At 48.7% G+C, this 16,496-nt stretch overlaps 6 protein-coding genes across 6 annotated transcripts; 4 read left to right on the forward strand and 2 right to left on the reverse strand.

Annotated features, from left to right (window-relative positions):
- Positions 1-222: 222 nt before the first annotated feature.
- On the forward strand, positions 223-1,228 carry I303_108092 (uncharacterized protein; the record flags this gene model as incomplete). The annotated part of the gene is made up of 4 exons (XM_065969754.1): positions 223-366; positions 437-687; positions 791-1,011; positions 1,095-1,228. The coding sequence occupies 4 exons, from the start codon at positions 223-225 to the stop codon at positions 1,226-1,228; spliced, it is 750 nt and encodes a 249-aa protein (XP_065825826.1).
- Positions 1,229-1,990: 762 nt separating this feature from the next.
- Positions 1,991-2,647, forward strand: I303_108093 (uncharacterized protein; the record flags this gene model as incomplete). Its single annotated transcript, XM_018411344.1, has 1 exon — positions 1,991-2,647. One exon carries the CDS (start codon positions 1,991-1,993, stop codon positions 2,645-2,647), a length of 657 nt encoding a protein of 218 aa, XP_018260012.1.
- Positions 2,648-2,886: 239 nt separating this feature from the next.
- Positions 2,887-5,268, reverse strand: I303_108094 (uncharacterized protein; the record flags this gene model as incomplete). Its single annotated transcript, XM_018411345.1, has 16 exons — positions 2,887-2,957; positions 3,030-3,114; positions 3,194-3,361; positions 3,422-3,504; positions 3,582-3,741; positions 3,809-3,880; positions 3,937-3,970; positions 4,027-4,101; positions 4,173-4,321; positions 4,390-4,448; positions 4,497-4,596; positions 4,659-4,745; positions 4,807-4,881; positions 4,945-5,051; positions 5,116-5,136; positions 5,187-5,268. The coding sequence occupies 16 exons, from the start codon at positions 5,266-5,268 to the stop codon at positions 2,887-2,889; spliced, it is 1,428 nt and encodes a 475-aa protein (XP_018260013.1).
- An 815-nt stretch (positions 5,269-6,083) lies between these two features.
- On the forward strand, positions 6,084-7,979 carry I303_108095 (uncharacterized protein; the record flags this gene model as incomplete). Its single annotated transcript, XM_018411346.1, has 5 exons — positions 6,084-6,259; positions 6,312-6,472; positions 6,525-7,461; positions 7,521-7,670; positions 7,730-7,979. The coding sequence occupies 5 exons, from the start codon at positions 6,084-6,086 to the stop codon at positions 7,977-7,979; spliced, it is 1,674 nt and encodes a 557-aa protein (XP_018260014.1).
- A 589-nt stretch (positions 7,980-8,568) lies between these two features.
- Positions 8,569-11,065, forward strand: I303_108096 (uncharacterized protein; the record flags this gene model as incomplete). Its single annotated transcript, XM_018411347.2, has 9 exons — positions 8,569-8,622; positions 8,716-8,828; positions 8,894-9,582; positions 9,635-9,797; positions 9,860-10,042; positions 10,092-10,485; positions 10,541-10,632; positions 10,685-10,817; positions 10,889-11,065. 9 exons carry the CDS (start codon positions 8,569-8,571, stop codon positions 11,063-11,065), a joined length of 1,998 nt encoding a protein of 665 aa, XP_018260015.2.
- Positions 11,066-11,255: 190 nt separating this feature from the next.
- On the reverse strand, positions 11,256-16,069 carry I303_108097 (uncharacterized protein; the record flags this gene model as incomplete). The annotated part of the gene is made up of 17 exons (XM_065969755.1): positions 11,256-11,392; positions 11,447-11,765; positions 11,816-11,893; positions 11,944-12,091; positions 12,150-12,320; positions 12,374-12,631; positions 12,687-13,411; positions 13,475-14,126; positions 14,169-14,354; positions 14,412-14,610; positions 14,676-14,737; positions 14,805-15,091; positions 15,145-15,506; positions 15,562-15,743; positions 15,793-15,839; positions 15,900-15,967; positions 16,033-16,069. 17 exons carry the CDS (start codon positions 16,067-16,069, stop codon positions 11,256-11,258), a joined length of 3,918 nt encoding a protein of 1,305 aa, XP_065825827.1.
- Between the last annotated feature and the right edge of the window lie 427 nt (positions 16,070-16,496).

Consider the following 16,496-nt stretch of genomic DNA (forward strand, 5'->3'; position numbering starts at 1 on the left):
GTCGCGTTGCGGGATCAAAAAGTCAAAAAAGGTCAATGTTTACGCTCGTACGATTTTTGTCGTTGAGGTTAAGATTATCGTATCATTCTCATGTTGACAGTCGTTGAGCATACCAATATACACAGTCATACATATACACCCAGAACAACTCACCTCATCTCCTCACCGGTCTCCTTTCTCTCTCCCCCTGCCTTCCTTCCTTCCGCAGAATCGTTCAAGACCATGGCCGCGTCGTACAAACCTCGAAAAGGGGATAAATCAGCCTCCGCATCCGGCGCTGACAGCTCGTCCATCAGAAAATGGGGATTTCGAGCTATCTTCTTAGCTTTATTCATTGGGTTCTGCCAATTCGCGAATTCAATCAACGTGAGGCACCCCAACTCCGTCAGTCCTGCGATTGCCGAGCTGATTTTTCAAAATGGCCATTACACACCAGGACCGATTCTATGTTCTCACTCCTGCCGAGCTCAACGAGACTGTCCAACATTCCCTCAAACTCGCTTCTCAATTGAGCACCAACTCCAGCAGTAATTCCGAGGTTATCATATCCACCCTGATTGACCAGCTCGTAGAGAAACACCCCGAGATCAGCTGGCAGACTGATTTCAGGAATAAGAAAGATTGGGTGTTCAACAATGCCGGAGGTGCTATGGGTAGCATGTACCTCTTACATGCCAGTATCACCGAGTGAGTCCATGTCATTATGTGTCATCTACCTTCTTTTGATTACGAGGTGTCAGGTACATGACGGACTTTCAAGCAGCGGCTGACGTGTTGTCTGTGCTTGCAGATACATCATCATCTTCGGCAGTGCGGTAGGAACCGAAGGTCACTCCGGTCGACATACCGCCGATGACTACTTCCACATCTTAACAGGCCAGCAAACAGCTTACGAGGCAGGAGACCTAAGTAGAGAGATCTACAATCCGGGAGACGTGCATCACATGAAGAGAGGTGTGGTCAAGCAATATACTGCTGCACCAGAAACATGGGCTCTGGAATATGCACGGGGTGAGTTCAGTGTGGTCTGCCGCGCTCAAGACTTCCTGTGCGGGGCAGAACAGCACAGCTGACTAGTAGGGAAATATTCACAGGTTGGATCCCTCTAATGCTTCCTTTCGGATTCGCCGACACATTCTTCTCCACCCTCGATCTCATCACTCTCTACCACACCGTCCGAGTCACTGGTAAGGAAATGATCAAGAACTTGCTGTTGGGCAAAATCTAGGTCGACGCCCAAGCGGGAGAAAGTCTGGAAACGCATGGACATTAGAATAGATAGATAAGCGCCATAGAACTGAGAGACGAAAGCCATGAAGCATATATCCGTACATGTTGCCAGTCAAGTGCAATCAAGTGATCCGGGAACGCTACTTCGCCGCCCTTGAAAAACCAAGGATTGCACTCATTCAGCCCGATTGATGAACTCTGTAGCAAGCAGCAGGTGTCTTGTACATGGCTCTCTGGGTCCAGCAAGCACCACCCACGTTTCATGTCAATACCGCCTACGCTGAGACGCCCTGACTTCGGGTGCCGATCCCAGATCTGTGTCAGGCGTGACCGTCGGCCCCCTATTCCATAGCCAAAGGAGTGCCGAGTCATGTGGTAGTCTCGACCACGGCACCTCTCATCTCGCCGTTATGCATTACGACCTGCGATCACCAGCTGCAGCATGTGTGGTGCGACTTTCAGGACGGCTCCTAGATCTGTCTTATCGTAATGATAGGGTCGGCACCGATTGATTCGGGTACCGCGCAGATACCACTTCGGCCGTCGTCCTCTGCCCGTCATTGACATCATACATATTCGATTCTGCGAACAGTATATATATTTGCTTTTCAATCATCAAAATCGCAAACATGTAGTCCCTGTACCACATCATCAATTACCTATCTTGTACACGATTGGAGTCTGCATAGCTCCAGAAACGCACGCCGTAACAAACAGTCAAGCACCGCGTATCTTTGGTCTACGCGTCAAATAAAACACGATGTCCACTTCCTCTCTCTTCCTTGTCCTCGGAGCGACAGGCGGAACCGGCAAACACTTTGTGACTCGAGCACTCCACGACGGTCATCGCGTCCGCGTCCTCGTGCGCTCACTACAGAAACTAGGTACTCAAGCTAAAGATCTAGATGTCTGGGAAGGGTCAATCACAGATGTCGACAAGATAGATACTGATAAGCTCGTCGAAGGGGTAGACTACGTAGTCTCCATGCTGGGCGACAAAGAATTACAACGAGATAAGAAGATTAATTACTTGTTCATGCAGAAACTCGTACCTTCGATGCGCAAGCAGGGCGTGAAGCGATTCCTGTATCAGGCGGGCGGACTTAGCAAGCCTTATCAAGGATCACTTTCTTGGACACTCTGGTTACTTCGAAACACACTTGCTAGCGGGTTCAACGGTCAACATCTTGATAATGAAGCTGTCATGGAATATCTAGAGACTCAAGCGAAGGATTTGGACTGGATGGTTCATCGAGCGGGAATCATTTCCGATGGAGAATCGAAGGGAACATTGCAGAGATCGAAAACGAAGTTTAGCATGGCGACGCACAGAGATTGCGCGGATTATAGCTATCGACTCATGATTGACCCAGCGAGAGACGCGGTTCATACGAGTGATTTTAGCTGTTATGTATAGACTGAGCGACGGGGTTCGCGGCGAATTAATCGATTGTTCATAGAAGGATTTGAGAAAGACGGAAACAATCACTCATCAATAAAAGCCTGATGAGACCAAGATTCGGTTTGGTTTAGATCGAGGTCACAAGGGACTCTGTAGGTTGTATCATCATTCTATCACTTGTAATGCATAATTTCTATCTAAAAGATTCATCTTCTATGACATTTTACCGATACTATGTTTCCAGTTCCAATCCCCTATTTCGATGCACCCCTTTTCGAGTCATCGGTCAGAATATCATTGAGTTTCGTCCTCTGCTTGCAACTCTCTGTTATACCATGAGGCGAGGATATCCGTCAGCATGTTAGAGCAATTTGCACGAGATGTGACCAGTACTGACCGAAAGAGAAACTCTTAGCCAATGCCTCAAGCTCATCGAACCCTAAACCTTCGAAGTACTGGCCAAACTCGTGACAAAGTTCCTCCTATTTCGATTATCAGCATTAATGACGTCCGTGTCTCCGATCCGCAAGATACGCCACTTCAGAAGTATGCTCCACTCACGGATAGGAGGATGTTTCTGACCAATCTTCCGATGTGCGTAGCGGGTTTCCACGTTTTGGGGTATCGTTGCGACAACGAAGGGACCGCATCGAGGAACCATTTTTCAAGCGGGTCGAAGACCTCTCTTACAGGGATATCATCACATCCCCATTCATCGGCCGCAAGTCTCTGTCAATATCGATTTTACATCAGTATGGCTCATCTATCTGCACAGGGATGCCGACTTACCTTCTTCTTTTCGAGGAAGGGCTTGAGACGTAGCATGTAAGGTGTATCTTCACCCACATACACCATTCCTTGGAAACCGATATCTGCAATAATTTCTCCTTTCAGCTTTGCGTACGCGGAGCGCAGAGCCATGAGCGGAATGAGCTAAGACTGGGCGCACCTTTGTAAAGCCAGATAGACCAACTAGTCTTACTCTTGGCGTAAATTTCTAATTGGCATTCAAGCACGTTGTATCGTCTTTCGTTGATCTCTTGCCAATCTGGGAGACCATCGTTCGCATTCTGGTAGACGGGACCAAACTCTCCATTCCAGATAGGTCCCTGAATAAGACGGTAGGTCAGTGTTGGTAACCATCGTTAAGACGGACGAGAATCATTATAAACTCACGCCGATCTTCTTCATATACTCCACTTTACGATTGAACGATCTTTCATGGTAGGCGACTTGTTCAGCGGAGCCCTGTATGCAGTCACGAGATTAGCATTCAGTATTGATAATCATTGCGCTCAGCTTACCGTAAAGTCGGCAGGTGGATTGGGGAACCCGTATCTGATGACAATGACATTAGTGGAGAATTTGGACCAATGCGATCTTCCGGCACATACACGGAGTAATCATGGCATGCATAGACAGCATTCGGCAGCGGTTCTCCGAACCGGCTGAAGTCTGCGCCGAAGGTGCTGGAGAGAAAGATGAATCAGTTTCTCATGTACTCGAAGACCCGGATGTGAATGGACATCTGTGGACTCACTTGCCGTCCAAGAAGAGTATGTGATGAGGATCGATATCTCTGATCGCTTTCTCCGCCCTGACATAGAAGTCCAGTAAACGAGTATGTTCGATATCGGTGGGCTCGTTCAGAGGATTGTATCCCGCAACCCAGGTATTATCTTTGTAATGCTGAGAGAAGATGCATGAATCAGCCTAATCTGATTCTTTTTCGCTACCGTAAGGACGAAGGGACTTACTCTGGCCAAATTCTCCCATATCAAGATTGTACGATCCTGGAAATCCTTATGTTCCCAGACTGTAATACCGGTCAGCATCAATCCCGTCATTTTACGACCCAACTCACACAGAGCTTGGTGATTTCCGGCATCAGCATGCCAATCTATATTTTGACCACCTGGTGCGGCGTGAAGATCAATGACCGTGTAAATGCCATATTTTGCGCACTAGGAGATAGCAGCTTCAATTCCACTGCCCGAATCTAGAAATGGGGATCTACAGCACTAACGAGATTGATAACCCGGTCCAAATGCTTTAGGCCTTCTTTCTTGAAGACTCGCGGGTTCATATCATCCTCAAAATGACGATAATTCACCTGCAAGAAATGGTGGCTGTTTTAGTGCTACTGAAGACCTGTTCCTGCAAGTAAAGCTTACGGGCAATCGGATGCAATTCAGGCCGAGAGAGGCGAAAAACTTGGCATCTTCCTCCCCGAAGAAATGCTCCAGGAACTAGGTAATACATCCAATCAGTCAATACCATGGAATTGATCTGTGAGAGATGATACGACCTACCTTGTCGAAGAAAAATTCGTACTTCTCCTGACCCAAGACCTTCTTGATCGCCGCTCTAGCTTGGAATTCGTGACCTGGATAACCGGTTATGAAGTTCTCCATGTTCACTGCAAATGTCATCAGAGATCAATAAGGCATACCCCAGATATGACGCTACTCGAGTCCACTCACTCCATCCTCCCAATCCAGCTCCTATGTAGATTGTCAGTACTATTCAAAACAGTATCTTGCTTGGCGCTCACCTTTGAGGAGTATCGGCTTCCCATGAAGAGTGATATCTTCCCCCTTCACCACCAGGTATTCGTTCTGACTAAGAGCACTCATTCTGACTTGGTCAAGTATTGTTCGGCTCTGATAGTTGCACTCGACTGAACGAAAAGAGTATCATCAACTCTGACTTTACCTCGTCAACGATTTGGTTGAAGTCGGACTGTGAGGAAAGCTGGCATGCTCGGCGAGATAGCTCGTTCGCCTTGTCAATATTCGGCACATATGAAATCTCGAGAGTAGGCTAATCTATCGACCGAGTTATCCGGAAGGTTGACGTGATGATGACGGTAATGGATGATCTCCAACCCCAGACAAATTATCGTTCACATGATAGAAAGGCGAGATTTCACTAGTAAAAGGTGAACAAACAAACGGCCCGGAGCACCATGCGGGGGCTTTGGTCTAAATTAAGAGTGGAACCAGGCACGTACTGTATTTCCCTTTCGGCGAATATATCCTCTGCCTGGTCTTGGCCTTCCAATACGGCAAATGTCACCACATGTTGCAATTCAAACGGCGCGATTAGCTTGCCAGGTTTGCTCCGCTGGACCTGAATAGCGCTTCACGACTGCGTTCCTTCCTCTGAATCGCGCCGGACGAAAGTCGGCGCGTTGATCACCTGACGTTATTTTTGAGACGGTTAGACCAATTCCTCCTCATCCGGTTAATAGGCTATTATTTCGGAGTATTTCTTCGATCACGTCCAGATGCGCTATCGCAGCTTACGAGGTACCAATCGTTCTGGTTCCAAGACATCGCGATTCTTACTACCATAACCCAGTCTTGAATGTATATAAGTAGGTCGGGAATGACAAGAGGACCTGCAATCTTTCTACCCATCAACTCTTCGCCCAACGCCACAGCTCAAGATGGAACACGCAGTACATGAACCTCACGCCAACAATGCTGATCTCGAAGAGATCATGAAGAACAGAGACACTCGATGGTACCGAGGCCATCTGGGTAAACTCAATTTGATCTGTCTTCTCTGTCTTATCACCTCGATGAACAACGGTTACGATGGTTCGATGATGAACGGTCTTCAGTGAGTTCGAAGAGTCTAGGCTACAGGAAGGCACAGCTAACCGACATGACAGGTCTTTGGACACTTGGAAAAACTATTTCGGTACACCCACGGGATCGACTCTTGGTATTTTCAACGCCATTCAATCCATTGGTGGTATCGCTGGTCTTCCTTTTGCTCCTTTCCTCAACGATCGACTTGGTCGAAGATGGACTATGTTCCTTGGTGCTGCTAGTAAGTGATCTACTCGCATAGTGACTCCAAACTGTACTGACGAATCCTGCAGTTCAATGCGTTGGGGTTGCGCTTCAGACAGGAGCTCAATCCGTTGGCATGTTTATCGGTTGCCGATTCTTAATCGGTTTCGGTCTCGCTTTCTCATGTCTTGCCGCGCCGACCTTGCTTACCGAATTGGCTTTCCCTTCCCACCGAGGACCGATCACCTCTCTTTACAACTCCACTTGGTACCTTGGCTCGATCGTAGCCGCCTGGACTACATACGGCACCTTCCGAATGAATTCCACTTGGGGTTGGCGAATCCCTTCCCTCCTTCAAGGTCTTCCCTCAGTAATTCAGCTCGCCTTGATCTTCTTTGTCCCCGAATCTCCTCGATGGCTTGTTGATCATGGCAAGGACGAGCAGGCTATCAAGGTTCTCACCAAATACCACTGCGGGGGCAATACCGAGGATCCGCTCATCGCTTTCGAATACAATGAAATCAGAGAAGCGCTCCGACTTGAAAAAGCTGCCAACAAATCATCAACTTACCTTTCCCTGTTCCGTGGTCGAGGTAATTTGAGACGTATGAGAGTCATCATCGCCATTGCCTTTTTCTCACAATGGTCTGGAAACGGAATCGTATCCTACTACTTGAACTTGGCTTTGAACGGTATTGGAATCAAATCAGCTGGTCAACAAACCCTGATCAACGGTATCCTGCAAGTCTGGAATTTGGGTACAGCCTATCTTGGTGCCTTGCTGGTCGACAAAGTCGGTCGAAGACCTCTTTGGTTGATCTCGGTCGGCGGTATGCTTGCAAGTTACACTCTCTGGACTATCTGTAACGGAGTCTACGCCAAGTCGGCTACCAACCTCGATGCCGATGGCAACCCAATTGGCGCCAACCTCGCTGCTGGTCACGGTGTCATCGCTGCTATTTTCCTCTACTACGCCGCTTATAACTTGGCCATGTCTCCTCTCTTGGTGTCTTACACCGTCGAAATGTAAGTCTGGTTTCCTCGAGACACGAACGTTGCACAGGTACTGAACATGCTCTTTCCAGTCTACCATTCCGAATCAGATCCAAAGGTCTGATGGTCATGCAAATGAGTGTCAACGCTTCCTTGGTATTCAACCAATATGTCAACCCGATCGCTCTTGGCAAAATGGGCTGGAGACTCTACATCGTTTACACCTGTTGGCTGGCATTCGAGTAAGTACCGATTGTGCCTTGCAATCACAGTCTTTTCGCTAATATGGCTCTCTCCTCAGATTCGTGTATCTATACTTCACGGTTATCGAGACCAAGGGTAAAAACGGTCCTCTTCCTCTCGAGGAGATTGCCGCCCTGTTCGACGGAGCAGAAGCCACTGAGGAGGTCAAGGCCGCTACACATGTTCAGACGGTCGCACAGCCTGATCAAGGATTAGGTGCCGATTACGATGAAAAGGCTGTGCAAGGCAAGGATCTTCCAGTACACCAAGAGTTCACCCCCGCTCCGGCACTCTCCCGAGATTACTAGTGACACGGTACCGCAAACGTCCATGCGAGTGATCTCTGGTTCTTGGCGGAATAGGCTGAGGAGGCATTTTTTCCATACCATAGTATAATGTACATACGAAGAGGCGTTGTCCTGGATGGCTCCAAGATGGCTTTAATCGAGATGTTGGTGTATCTGTTCGTATTTATGTCGATAGCGTTTCTATATTTTTTGGCAAAGACCGCATGCAAAGCTTGATGTTCTCCTACATGTTGGCATCGCAAATTGGACACTCTCTGAGCGGCTCCTCGGATCGAGAATCGAACTCTAGCTTCGTTAGGTGACATACGTAAGGTGTCAGGGGTTGCTGAATTTGAGAGATCTGCATTTCTCAAATACCGAGCGGGATACCGTCATAAAAACGGGCCGATTAACGGCAACGTAAAACGTACATGTGCTACTTCTCCACCCAAGGAAATATGGATCACGAGTCCATTACCGAACGGTTATTATGATCCGGCGCATTTTATCGTTTTGCTATCTACAACACTCCGATCATAAATCCATCTTGATGATCATCGCGCCGACTCTAACTCTCCGCTCATCATGACATGACAGCTCGAGGACAGCTATGTCATCATTCATGAAATCTTCGAAGACCTGCGATCAATGCAGAGTCAGAAAGGTTCGTATAGTTCCCCCATCGGTGCTCCACCTTCTCCTCGCATTACCCATTACTGTTCCGTGAAACGTGGCTGAAATTGTCCGAACGTTTCAGATCAAGTGTGTTGGGAGCGATCGCGAAAAATCTGCGTCGTGTGATGGGTGCGATAAGCTATCAGTAGACTGCACATACGATTATATCAGAAAAAAGCCTGGAAGGAAGAACTCGTGAGTTCGGCTCGTGCAGTAGCACCTTGTCGACGTCGCTAATCGTCTGATCATCATGTCCTCAGTCTGGGTCTCAATGTCAAGAGACGCCAATCTTTCGAAGGTCACCCTCTCCAGAATGATCATCGTGAACATTCAGGTGCTCAACGACACAGAACTCAACCACACCTTCCAATCTCGCATACAGGCTCTCACTTGCCCAGAGCCCTCTTAGCTCTCGATGAACGGTTCCCCACGACTAGCTCGGATCGCCCAGCAGAATCTCCAGCTCGAGCTCACATCTCTCCTTCCAACCAACAGCTCGTGGCCGCATCCGCAGAATCTCCCTATAAATCCATCATTGATCCCAATAAAAGCTGGCTCGACTCCTTACTAGACGGTACTGGATTCCCTCCCGTCACAGCATCCACAGATCTTGTCTTGAATTACAACGAGAATCCTGCACATAACGCAGACGTCAATATGTCATTCGCCTCCGATCAAGCTCAACTGTTATCCCTTGAAAGCTTGGTCGGCATGAACGCATTCAGCAATTCCCCAGGAAAAGTGGAAACCATGAGCAATCAAGGAAGCAGGCGGGAACCGCAGGTTGAAGATCTAACCAACTGGACAAACATCACTCACTTCATTGCGCTCTTTCTCAAGTATCTTTATCCTCTTCTGCCGCTCATACACAAGCCCACATTCTCAGAACAGCTGGCCACAAGGAGGGATCTCATAGATACAGATTTCCGAGCGCTACTACTGAGCATCGGTGAGCTCTAACATGAGTCTGTCTGCTAAGCGCACTAACCTTGTTCCATTAGTTGCCTATGTCATCTCTCAGCTCCCGACCAGCCGTCTCGTGAACGATCAATTCGACATTGAAGGCTTGAAACGTCTACAGCGAAGATGCCACAGGACATGTAAAGCCTTGCAGAGAACATACTATGGTCCCACCAATTCCACTCAAATCTCCACAATCATCTTGTAAGTTGTGTGGATTGACTCTGGTCTTGGGGTGCTGACGTTGATTGGCATGGCACACTTAGCGATACTTTTTACCTCTTGTCGATAGGGTTGGGTCACACTGCAGGTGCGCGACTAGGTCAGGCTATCCAATTGGCATATTCAATGGGCATGCACAGCGACGCGAAGACAGAGGCTCTTGGACTGGATCCAATAGAAGTGCAACTCCGGAGAAGGGTATTCTGGCAACTTTATGCGGCAGACAAGTGAGTCCTCGACCTTGTGCGGTTGATGATCGATCTAACGCGATCTCAGGACCCGGGCTATATCAGGATTACCAATGATGATCAACGATTTTCAAGGAGTATGCTCCCTGCCAGAACCAGTGGACGACGAGTTCATCACTTCACAAGGCTCCTTTGCTCAGCCATTGTCTCGACCATCCCCGATCGCTGGCTTTGTAGCATGTTCGAAGCTCTTCCGCATTATGTCGGAATGCTTTTTCCACCATCGATGTATAATGTCGAATATGCGCACTGTCGACACTGCTTGGACTGTATCAGTAGAGGATAGACTTCACCAGCTCCTACGGGACTTTTTGGATACAACGCAAGACCATTCGGTGAACGGGAACGACACAATCAAGCATATGCTAGCGGTTCAGAGAGCCAATATCCTAATCACCGCGGCGATTTGCAAATTTGCGCTGGTGAGTGGGGTTCATGCTCTGAATTCCAGACTAAGCTGACATTGTCATGATGTAGTCGGACTTGCGGATTGCGCTGCAGGTCGACAAAGATCAGATGGGCAAAGAACGAGAGGTTATAGCAAGGGAAATACACTCCTCACTGATGAAGTGAGTCGGAGTTGCCGTTCTGACATTGAACGCTCAGCTGATATGTCAATAGCATACCGGTGGAGGATTTGGCGTCTAATGGAGAATCAGTGCGGTCAAAGATCTTCCATATCGTTTGTGCATTATGCGATCAAAACCCTGCCAGTGCTGTAGACCAAGGCCTTATATGGGATTGGTATAATATGGTAAGTTGGTGATTTCAGGTTTTATCCTGAATATTCAAGTTGGAATGGCTGATCTCGTTGCTGTCTGATAGTTTTCCGCAATCAGTTTCGTTCAAATGCCTCCTCCACCCCCGGAGGCTGCTCTAGATAGCCGCGCAAATTCTCCGCCCCCTGCTGCTATGCAGCAGCAACAACAATCTCAGTATCCCTTGCCTGGCCCGCCGACAGGTAGCTCCAGTGGAATCACCATGAATCCGGGATCCATATAAATACATCTCATGTCGAAGCCAAGAGGGACACTGCCAAGAAGATAACTCAATCCTGCAGCCTGCCTAACGCCAGCTTGCAGTGCAATAACATTATAGAACCCAGATCTCGGAACGAAATTTATACGTTGTATGCATATTGCCTAGATGTACAAACGAGATATGTGGGACTTTTTGAGCCATCATACCGGCATTAATTGGTATTCTGCTGGTTATAGAAACTCGCTAAGAACCCGTTGGCTCGACTGAGAAGACCTTGAGGACTCTGATATTTCTCTGTGACCTCTGAGGCGTCCTCAGGTGTCCCATAACCTCCACCACCGGGAGTGTCTACTCAGCACAATTAGCATCGACTCCGCCAGATCACCAACGGTCAAAGCTTACTGATAATGATATGATCTCCGGGGTTCATCACACATTCGTTGTTTCCACCCAGATTGATCAGCCTGACCACATCCCCAGTCTTCCTGATCCATTGATTGACACCCTTGGCGCCTGGTTGTCCACCGCGCATTCCGTATGGTGCAATGGCTCGTCGTTGAGACAGGATTGCCACGTCTACTTTCCTGGTGAACTCGATATCACGCACACAGCCGTCTCCACCGCGGAATTTACCGGCTCCACCAGAACCAATTCGCTGAGAAAACTCGTGAATGATCACGGGATACTGTCTCTCAATGATCTCGACGTCTCCAATTGCGGTCTAGCACAATGTCAGATGCAGCAAGATGAGATTACTGATGCAAGACTCACGTTGGTCATATGCACATGAACACAATCCTGACCCTGCCAAGAAGGTCCAGCACCAGCACCACCAGCAATAGTCTCGTACTGAAAAATGGAATCAGCTTCCGCGTATGATATGCACAATTCAGACTCACGTATCCGAATCCTGCTACCTGTTTCCCATCCACTTTCTCGCCTCCGTATCCGAATGTCAAATTATTACATGTACCTTGCGAAGCTCCACAAGCTTGGAACGCTCTCAGTATAGTATCCGTGACTCGTTGGGATGTATCGACATTGCCACTGATAGAGACTAGTGATTCAGCGAAGATAGATTTGTATGGGATCACACACGACTTACCCAACTGTTGCAGCGTCCTCCGACGGCGAGAGAATAGTTCCTTTGGGAAGTATGATATTGATAGGCAGGAGACACCCTTGATTGAGGGGGATATCTACAGAAAGAAGCGAACGTAGCACATATATCACACCACTGTAAAGAATGGCTGTGGGAGCGTTGAGGTTCCCGTAGCTTTAGACGCGAAGATCAGCAAGCTTCCATGAACGCTGTCAGACTGAACTTACACCTGCGGACTTGTGCCGGTGAAATCGAAAGTTGCGCCGCCGGTCACCGGATCGATATCGATCTTCAGGTGTATTTCTGCACCACAATCCATCGAATCCATGGCTTGCAGAGGTTTGCCTTCATGCTTCTTGTATATCGTTCGAAGCATATCCCTGACTGCCAGCTCAGCGGTTCGCTGAATAGCAGCCATATAGAATTGCACGACCTCCAGGGAGTCTTGTTGTACCAGGCTTTCAATCAACATGGCACCTCGGTGACTGTGGAACGGCATTTAGCGGTTGCTGATATAGATGTTTAAGAAGTTGAACTCACCAAGATGCAATTTGAGCTTTCAAATCTGAGATGTTATCGGCAAGCGTCCTTGTACCGGCACATCCTGGATACTTTCCTGGTTCATCGTAGAAATGGAACTTCACGCCCGCCTCGTCGAATACACCCTTCTTGACAATCTTGAAACTCTTGATCTGAGCGCCTTCCTGCCAAATCTCCTTACTGAAGGGTGGCATACTTCCAGCTGCCATACCACCGATATCGGCATGATGAGCTCTGGCAGCAGTCCAGAAGACTATCTTGCCTTGATGGAAAGCAGGCACGATGACTGTGCAGTCTGGAAGATGAGATCCTCCCGCACTAGGGTGATTGGATAATAGACAATCTCCAGGTTCTAGAGAATCGCCGTGGAGTTGAGCTTGAAAGCGGACCGCGTGAGACATTGCACCAAGGTGACAAGGGATATGGGGCGCATTGGCGACTAGACCACCATCCGGCGAGAAGAGGGCGCAACTGAAATCGAGTCTTTCCTTGATGTTTGTCGAAATTGAAATTTGTCTCAAAATCGAACCCATCTGTTCAGCGATTGACATGAATCTGTGACCCATCACCGCGAGCTTTACCGGATCAACGTGTTCAGGATCCAGAGCGGCAGGTGGGGTAGGAGCTGTATGCAAGTCGATCAAGACGTGTTCGGCCAATACTGTCGCAATATAACCGGGCTCCACCAAGATCGTTTGAGTGGTGTCGAACAAGATAGCGGGACCCTGCATTTCCGACGAGACCATCAATAACATAAAGCTTGAGACTGCAAAAAAGGAGGTACTCACCTGCACTTGTTTCCCTGGGGTGATACTGTCAAGTCGTACGACAGCGGTGTCCAAGTATCCCGGACCTTCGAAGAAGACCTTCTTTGTGGGATATTGCGAGCCGGTGTACGGCGTGAGATTGGCTTTCTTGAAATCGGCGTACGGGCTGCTAATCTCTGAGATACCAGACAGTCCAATAGCTCTGACGCGGATATCATCGCACATGATGGCACGATCCTGAAGTGTGAAACCGAATTGCTGTTGGTGTTCAGCGACGAAAGCGGCAGCGAAATCCTGACCCTCAGGCTGAGCGATCATGAGCTGAGTAGCACTTCCTTGATATCGGCAGTTGAGGTATCGCTCAAATCGAATTGATTTAGAGGAAAATCCTTGGCTGAAAAGCCGCTCTGCGCCGGTCTTCTCGAGTTGATCGAATCGGTCCCTTATCGATGAAGACACGTTGTCGCCCAAATTCAGAGACGAGGGTTCTTGAATTTCGCTGACTACGTCTGCCAGAGACATGCCGTACGCTGAGAGAATGGAAGAAAACCTAGGGATGATGATTCGGCTGATACCCAGCGAATGAGCGATACCGGTACCGAGTTGACCACCCGCACCGCCAAACATCACCAAATGATGGTTCGAGCTCTCGTGACCACGAGCTTCAGTCAAACTGAGGCAGTGTCAGCGATGCTACTTCACCAACTTTACTCACGTTCTGATGGGTCGGCACACAGCTTCACTCGCTACATTCAAGAAACCAGCAGCGATCTGCTCGATTGTCAATTTTTCCTGTGTACGACCTCGCTCGGAATTGATCTTTTCGGACATTTCGGCGAACAGTTTCCGGCTCGCTTCTACATCGAGCGGTTCATCTTCATTTGGACCAAAGATAGCGGGGCTGCAACATCCATTGTGTCAATGTCATAGCGACGCTTCTGCTCGTCCAAACACTCACAAATGCTCAGGTAATAGACGACCCAGAACCAAATTGGCATCGGTGATTGCCAAAGGTCCGCCTTTCTTATAACAAGCTGGACCTGGATGCGCTCCAGCACTTTCAGGACCGACAATGAACATCCCATTCCGGTAAAACAGTCGAGAACCACCTCCGGCGGCGACCGTGTTGATGTCGAGTTGAGGAGCTTGAACAATGACTGGATAATGTCGATCGAGCCTTCATCAGTCTTGACAGATCATGCCAGCTCAGCGTACAGCTCACCTTGAGCCACTGCAGTCTCGAAGACGTGCTCCAACTTCCCGTTATACCTCGATACGTCGGTACTATGGTCGACAGAAGACAGACATGTCAGCAGATGCAAGTAAAGGGAGAGATATATGCCTTGCTCACCTTGTTCCCCCAATGTCACACCCTATGAGCGGAATACCCTCTGATTCATCGTAACAGGTCCTAGTGAATCCAATCACACCACCCGCTGGCCCAGATAGGATAGCTCGAAGCCCGCTAAAATTGTTCCAGGTACACAGACCCCCGTCACTCTGCATGAACAGAAGCTTGTTCCCGAACGCTTCGATCCCCCCTTCAAATCCTTCTCCGAAAGACTCTAGATATCGTCGGGTGACTGGTGTGAGATATGCATCAGCCGTAGCGGAGTTGGCTCGTGATACGATTTTGATCTATCGGAGCGGTCAACATGTGTCATGCGGTCGATATTCAGGCTGGCACCTACCATGGGTTGAAGCTGATGGGATATTGACACTGAGAAACCCATCTCTTTTGCCAGGGCAGCGATCACTTCTTCGTGTTTCGTGAAGGTGTATGAGTGCACCAGCGCAATAGCCAGACTTCTGAATCCCTTTTCCCATAGACCTTCCAATTGCTGCTTCACGACTTGCGGGTCTGGTTTCTTGATGACTCTGATGATCTCTCCGGTCACACCTCGTTTTAGAGCAGAATCCGCTTCGATATCGATAGGTTGTGGATCCGGGTCCTGCGCAAAAGTTTCTATGGTGACACGCTCGTCTACTTCGACGACCTCTTCATATAGAAAGGCAAGCTTCTTGATACTCAGATCGAAGATGGAGGGTCGGGCTGATGAGTAGATTAGTCGTCCTGTCACGAGTCAGTGCGTGTGTATTCGACTCACCTTGCATCCCGATCTTCATCACATCTCTGTATCCCTTAGTCGTAATCAAAGCACATCTTTCCCCCTGCCTTTCCAGCAAGGCATTGGTGGACACCGTGGTACCCATCCTGATAGATTCTACTTGATCCAGCTTGAGTTTCTCGCTCTTAGGGATGGCTCTCCCTGTGACTTTCTCGAGGATCCTCCGGATGCTGAGTAGAGTTAGCTTGGCTCGCTTCATTGGTGACTCACCATTCCGTCGGTGCATCTTTGTAATTGCTGGGGTCTACGGATAAAAGCTGAACGAAGGATTAATGCGTATTTGTCGAAGCTAGACTTCATGAGCTCAGGTATCTCACCTTGACAACGATATCTTCGTATCCTTCTCCTCTCGTACATATTGAGTCGGTGAAAGTACCACCTCGATCTATGACAAGAATAGGAAGCTCCTGTCAGCCGGGTCGAACGCCAGTGGAGTGGGCTAGAACTCACCGATGGCGATCCTAGCGAGCACGGGTCCGGCGGTCATGATCGGGGCGACTTGTAGATGCAGAACGATGCTCGAAGGATGCAAGCTTCAGGAAGGCAATCGATACTGTTGATGTTGCATACATCTTCAAGGAAGTGAGATTAGCCTGCTTATCTATGATCATCGCTGGGCGTGTGCACTGCAGCAGGAAATGAAGTGTTTGGTGAAATCGATGCCCCCGCGATTCCTCGGGTTTGCATCTGACCCCCGATTCCGGGTTTCATTCCGGGTTGACTTGTACCTCCCGATTGCCTCCCGATCACCTCTCTAATTGCCTGGCCAATCAACCTATAGCAAGCGGAACTTAAGACATGAGCGGTGAACTTCAGTCAGTCCATACGTGTATATATAAGGCATACTCAATTGGGAGCTCATCCCCGCTAAAGAACACGTCCAAAGCGCAGAATGAGCAACAAAGCAGAGGTGG

The sequence above is a fragment of the Kwoniella dejecticola genome, chromosome 10, assembly GCF_000512565.2.
Source record: "Kwoniella dejecticola CBS 10117 chromosome 10, complete sequence".
Classification (NCBI taxonomy): domain Eukaryota; kingdom Fungi; phylum Basidiomycota; class Tremellomycetes; order Tremellales; family Cryptococcaceae; genus Kwoniella; species Kwoniella dejecticola.